General features: G+C 36.9%; 1 protein-coding gene across 1 annotated transcript in view; it reads right to left on the bottom strand.

Annotated features, from left to right (window-relative positions):
- Nucleotides 1-6,229, bottom strand: part of LOC147301085 (uncharacterized) — a 15,105-nt gene extending 8,876 nt beyond the window's left edge. The window contains exons 1-5 of the mRNA XM_086282446.1: nucleotides 5,923-6,229; nucleotides 4,665-4,877; nucleotides 4,194-4,329; nucleotides 3,183-3,721; nucleotides 2,327-2,643 (exon numbers count right to left, since the gene is read on the bottom strand). Of these exons, the coding sequence (XP_086138572.1) occupies nucleotides 2,327-2,643; nucleotides 3,183-3,721; nucleotides 4,194-4,329; nucleotides 4,665-4,877; nucleotides 5,923-6,227 (1,510 nt within the window). The 5' untranslated portion in view covers nucleotides 6,228-6,229. The remainder of the gene's footprint in view (nucleotides 1-2,326; nucleotides 2,644-3,182; nucleotides 3,722-4,193; nucleotides 4,330-4,664; nucleotides 4,878-5,922) is intronic.
- Between the last annotated feature and the right edge of the window lie 674 nt (nucleotides 6,230-6,903).

Genomic DNA, 6,903 nt, shown 5'->3' on the forward strand with positions numbered 1-6,903 from the left:
CAAGCTGGTCAAGTGCCTCTATGCACTTCATTAGTTTAGTTATTCTCTGTATTGTCTTCATCTCACATGTCATTACACTGAGTTTCAGCAAACCTTAAGCTTGATGCAGACTACTGCTTAACAATTATCCACCTCACATCATAACCGATTAAGGTGCCTCTTCATATTAATATTATGTCATTGTTAATATTATCCTCTTTGTCTTATATGACAGCAATAGCATATTATAATATTTTATCAGTGTGTACCACTATACTACTACTGAGCCAATTTGATAGTTAGGATCATCTTATTCAGCAAACAGATAATTTAGAATTCATCCAATCTGCGGTCACATTTGTTCTCTCTGTTGCATGGCGGACCAGGCAGTTCTATTATAATATATTATTTATATTTTATTTTGTATCCATCAAGGGCTTCAGATGACCTGCAGAATCATCCTTTTCCCAGGGTGGAGACAGTTACCTTTTCACACACTCTCCTTGGCTGAACAATGACACAGCCTTAATATACTTTATTTATGTTATTAAAATATTTTCGTGTGAAGTATTTGCTTTATATTCATTTTATACATTGTGGGCATGGTCATCATGCCAACTGTGTTTCATTGTTAATATCACTTTACAGGTTGTTATCCTTGCTATTATTAATTTCAAATACTCTAAAGATAATTTCTACTGTAATTTTCCCTTCATCTTTATTTCGTACTTTTTATATTTCTATCTACTCAGTGGGGTCTGTTTTCAACCCTTTTGAACTACTACAAAACTACTGTGATCTCTAGTTTTCACTTAATAAGGGATTATTATGTTCTTCCTGATATGGGTGTTGCTGCAGATGCGGCTGCAGGAGTGAGTGATGGTTTACTAAAAGGATTGTGGGAACTGCACAGTGTCTCGTCTTCTGGTTTTACTAAACTGGCAGTTGAGTTCTGTTCTTCTGACTGTTTATATTTTGTTTTCTTAAATCTCTCAGTTTACAGACACTGTTTTTGTCCGGCGTCTGGACTTTTCTTTTCTCACCACTGCTCGTCAGCAGGAGTGAGTTTTAATTTCACTTGCTTGATTACCCATCTTATTTATGTATTTACTTATTTTTGTTTAAGTAATATATACACAATACAGCTGCTATCACCTTCGCTGGTATTAGAGACGAGAGTGGTTGCTCACACGCTCTTCTACTTTCGGACTATTTCCAAAAGCGGTGTGAACTTTACGAGACGGAACTCGACCGTTCTCTCAACTCACCAGCACGTCAGTGAATAGCAGTAAAAGAAAAACACAGTAGGAGCAGCTCAGTCTCTTATTGGACCGTGAAAATTCAGCTTGCTCCGTTAATTAAAACAATACACACACACACATTCACATTTATTCGCGCGATCGGAACCCTTATCATAAGGGGAGCTGCCAGTCTTTCTGTAGACGAGCTACTTATTCCCTTGACCCAGCTGGGGGAGCTACCCAGAGCTCCAAACCTAACCCACAGAAGTGGGGAGCTTCCAGTCGACGAGCTCCAAGCTACCAGCCGACGAGCTACTTTAAACCCACAGAGGTGGGGAGCTTCCAGTCGCGACGAGCTACTTTCGCTATTTTAAATTCCCTGAATTTAAAATACGCTTTTACGCAAGATTGTGTCAGTGTGTCTGTATCTACCTGGTCGGTGTCGCCGGGTCTGGTCCACCTCGATCGGGCCCCACCACCGTGGGTCGCTTTCTAGAACGTTGGCCAAGACTCGAATTTAACGCCCTTGGTCTTTGACCACACACCTAGTGTGTGGGCTGTCGACAGACGGACAACGTGGACTGGTCACGGAGATGGGACACGATGGAGGTGATCCGGCTGTCGAAGGACCAAGAAATGTCGGGGGAAAACTCTGTAAAAAACCCAGGAGAAATAAAGACACAATGAGACAAAGTTACTTTCTTTATCAAACGTGTACACGGGTGAGCTGCTAAGAACAACTCACACCATGCACAGTGGCTTGGTAATTTTTATAGGCACAGAGCACAGAGACAGTGAGAACAGGATAACAAATAATAAACAGATAAAATAAAACAACTCCATATATGGTGCTAGTCTCGTCAGCAGAGAGCTAGGGAAGATAAAACAATCTAAAACAATATGTCCCAGAAACAAGATGTGTTTGCTGGGAAAGTCTAAAAAGATAATTCTAAACTAATCTAACCACAGGCAGAGGGCAGACAAAAGGCATCTTTGTACATTTAAAAGAAGGTAAAGAAACATAGAATCATTTTTCCTGTAACATTCATAAAAATGATTTTTTTATTGCATTACTCCAGGGATATCAGCCTAAAATCAATACATACCAGCACTATCAAGCGCCAAGTTCATTTTGCCTTCTTCACCCTCAAACATTGGAGACAGGGGCAAAGCTTCGATCAGAAGTCTTAGAAATTCTCTTCTTGGTCCACCCAAGTCAACAGCCTCTTCAGGTACTCCCATATCGTCAGAAAACCTGACAGAAATTGTGTGGCATGGATCATATGTCGCTCGTTTAAAACCTCTAATTGCTCCATCCAGGACTGTTGATCTATTAATGTTGAACTTGCATTTCTTCTGTTGGTTTACTTTTGCAGAAAGTTCCTCCAAAATATCTTTTGCTGATACCAAACAACTTGAAGTCCTGTAGGATTAGAAAAAAGAAAAGAAAAAAAAAAGAAAAAAATATTGAAAAGAACATCAGTAAAAACATTCACATACAAGGGCTACAAGGACATACAAAGTTTTGTCAAAATCAGAATCAGCATACTTTATTAATCACCAAAGGAAATTATCATAATCATAAGCAAAATGTACAAAGGAGTATATTGCTCAGTGGCTTTTTATATTGTTTATATGTTTTGGAGAACTAGAAAGCACTAGAGCAAAGAAAAATAGTTTCAATGCACAATAAGTAAATTTCATTTCATTGTCAGATAGGCTGTTAAAAATTCGCTGCCTATTTCAAATAAAATAAAATTTGCCAGCAATACAGCATTATCATTTGACTCTGTAGACATTATTCAAAAAACTGTTTTGTTAACAGCAAATATAAATATCATATATGCATATAAATATCTGAGGATGGATTACACTCCTTCACAACACTGGTTACAGTATTGGATTGCAACAAATATGGTGTGTTTAATTGGCTACTGTAAAACATTTGTATTTGAAACTAACCTTTCGCTCTGCAGGCTTGCTAGTATAGCCTGGTTAAGTTCCTCATCATCAGAAGACATGTCAGATAGTGGAGTCATGATTGAAAGGTAGTTATCGTAGTTTACAGATTGACTGTGTGTTGATGTAGAGGGTAATGCTGAACAATGATTCTCTGGATTCCTGGTCTGGTAGGGTGAGCTTGAGGTATTTCGGCACGTCAGGACCAGAACTGGATCACTTAAAGATGCAGATGATGAGGTAGAAGGCTGACTAGTGGAAGGGTAGATTTCCAATGAAGACACTGGCAACTGGCTGAAGGAAATGTTTGTTGAAGCGCTGCTGTACTTGTGTGAGATACTACTTTCATGGGTCAAGGCAGGAGTTTCCGTTAATAATGTTCCATTACAAACTGATGAGGCAGGAGATTGCGTCGGAGCAGAGATTGGTTGGAAGGCAGCTGTTGAACTGGCAAAACTGTCTGAAGATGATGAGCGCAGCTGCCTTGATGAAACAGGGTTTTCTTCACAGTTTTCCTCACTGCTGTAGCTTGTAATATCATCCTTAGAAATAAAATAATAATTATAATAATTCACATATATTGAATTTGAACATTAAATACCATATATCCAACCTCTTCTGCTTATTCTTATCAGAGGTGGGGTGGTTGGAGCCTATCCCAGCTACCATAGGGTGAGAAATTTCAAGAGTTAATAGATCTTTCTCACAATTACTTTTACATACTAGGCAGACAAAATTGTAACACATCTCCTGAACAGCAGTAGTCTTACGTTCTATAATTCACAAACAGTCCAACAGAGCAGCTGTAAATTTAGTCAATACCAGAGCTTAGGATTAACATTTTAAAAAAGGAACATTAACTTGGTACTATTCTATCCAACTACAAAAGGTGAAAGGCAAGTTTAAAAAGAACAGACATGAGAAAGTTCAAAGGTTGTTTATGCACCAATTTCTGGTCTTCATATTATTACTGTACAGTGCTATGTAGATTCATTCAAAAGTCAAATAACGTACCAAAATTGGTTTTGATGGTCTGATGTATAGGGCTTTCGATTTATCAATTTTATGTATGAGATTTGCATCCAGCTCCTGTCCTGCTCGCAGTTTGGGCGCAATCAGTCTGTTGCCACAAGCCATCAGAAACTCCAGGCTGGAAAACAGTTACAGTAAGTTGTAAAATGTTTAAAATCCAAAACAGCAAAAATGTTCCAATAACTTTTTTAGAGCTAATCTTGTTTTCCTCTTTGAATCAGACTGAAACCAGTAGTAACAGAAGTAAACTTTATACAAATGTCAAAAAAGTATGCCAAAAATGGAGTGTTCAAGAAAGGATAACTGATTTGGTTCTTTTATTTTAGTTTACTGATTCATGTCTACCTGTTCTCTGACTTAAATCGTTATGTAAAGCTTTGAAATGCCTAGATATCGAAAAGACTACTGACAAAAGCTGTGTCGCATTAGGTTTCGACTGCTAGCACAACCTACCTTACATCAATAGAAAGTTTATCTCCAAAGGCGTCCCTTATTTGTTCAGAGACAGTTTTCTGGTCCCAGGATTTTTGGAATTCAAATCCATTCAATATATGCCCTTGTTCATGTAAATGTTGTTTTGTGCGATGCTTGACAACAACACTGCTTGATGGCCGTGGAAGAAGGATGACATCTTTGTTGAAAGTATCATGATAATGTGTCTTGGCCCTATAAAACAAAACAGAAACTATATTCAGATTTATGTATCTTTTGTTTTATTTACCTATACTTAGACACTATCAGTTCCTTAAGAAAGTTGCTAATGTCACTTGGTAGTGACCAGCTTACACGTTAAACTGTTGCTAAGCTTTTATGAATAAAATAAAATGTTACACAGTTTATATTAAAAAAAAACAGTATCGCAGCTAGCCATTTAGCCCACTTGAATATGTTTAAAGTTGCTTGTGCATGTAAGAGTTGAGTATAATAGCAAACACAAATAACAGAAACATAATTTGAAAGAAAAAAAATGCATAAAGTAATAGCATGCCTATAAATTGCCTTTGAAAAAAAAATGGAAAATGTACGTAAAATAGAAAATGTTTTGGGGTTTGACCATTTTAATTCACTGACGCTTGAATTAAATAAATAAATAAATATATAGTACAATGCATAAGGATTTTTTTTACTGCTCTACAAAGAGGCATACAAAGAAACATTTGCTATTACTTTTTACTTTGACTAAAGAACAAAAAAGACACCGATCATATTTCTTTTTTTCTTATTTCATACACTGTAGAAACTGGACTGAAGGCATGACTTGGCATCCATGTTTATCTACCTCTACAGTGGTACAGATATTGATCCACTCACAACACAGAGTTGGATTGATGTCTTCTAGCAAGATTAAAATTCTACCCCAAAAAATAAATAAATAAATAAATACAAAACTAAACAAAAACAACAAGAAAATTAACCCAACCTTTTATTTAGCAGGCTAATGTAGCTACCACCTCCCACATTAATAAAGAAGATTTAATAAAGTAATCTTAAAGTAAGCATCAACTTACACTCGGGTCACAAGTACAAACAGCCACTAATATTGAAATAAATGCCACGGTCTTTACTGTTTTTAATGTGGATGCTGCTGAATAAATTAGCTAGGGCTAAAAATTTATAAGGGTAAAAAAGTGCGTTGCTAAATCAGCAAAGCACATTTCGTATTTTGTATTTCGCAGTTGTATAGTTAAGTGGCAAACTGTTTTGTTCTTACCTTTTCCTTGATCTGCAGTTCCAGTTGCCAAAGTGTTTTTGGGTCTGATATCGCAAAGACTGCCCCACTCCAGTCGAACTCCGTGTAGCTACTTGACTCGTTGAAGATACCCGGGTGTTAGCTGGTCTAAAAAGTTCCCTCATCTCACTTTCCACCGTGCTGTGGGTAACACTGGGTGCAGTTGAGCCCGTCCCATCTCGATCAAGTGACGAGGACAACGATGTGACCGTTTCAGGAGATGATAAAATATTTCTTAACAACCCGACAGCTTGCTGAAGAACTAGAGTTTCTTCTCCCCCCTCCATGCTGTCAGACACTTGAAAGTGACCCGCGCGTGCTTCTCAGCCAATCACAGCGGTACAGACACCCAGCCTTCCGTTTCCATTAAACTCCTTCCGTTTCCACTATACTCTTTCATTCACATACATTATTCTCTTGCATACATATATTTTCTTCAGATATGTATGCATTCTCTTCTTACATACATATATTATTTGTAAGATTAAATGCATTTTGAATGCATGTAAATGAGAGCAAAATGTAGGAATGCATAAATGAAAATGCATGTATGTTAGAGTGCAAATGTGTAAATATGTAGATTAAAATACATGTATAAGAGAGCATAATATTGCAATGTGTGTGTTAAATATGTGTAAACATGAGAATAAAAATATCTAAATATAAAAATTAAAATAAAACTACGTGAGAGTGAAAGTATATGTATGTGAAAGAAGAATATATGTGTGTGAGAGTGAAAATATATGTGTGTGAAAGAAGAATGTATGTGTGAGAGAGTGAAAATATATGTGTGTGAGAGTGAAAATATATGTGTGTGGAAGAAGAATGTATGTGTGTGAGAGTGAAAATATATGTGTGTGAGAGTGAAAATATATGTGTGTGAGAGTGAAAATATATGTGTGTGGAAGAAGAATGTATGTGTGTGAGAGTGAAAGAATAAATTTTGGCTTGTACGGCCCCTCA

The sequence above is a fragment of the Aulonocara sp. 'chitande type north' Nkhata Bay genome, linkage group LG23, assembly GCF_057382095.1.
Source record: "Aulonocara sp. 'chitande type north' Nkhata Bay isolate Kocher_YH1m ecotype deep benthic linkage group LG23, A_spYH_male_GT1.1, whole genome shotgun sequence".
NCBI classification, from domain to species: Eukaryota; Metazoa; Chordata; class Actinopteri; order Cichliformes; family Cichlidae; genus Aulonocara; species Aulonocara sp. 'chitande type north' Nkhata Bay.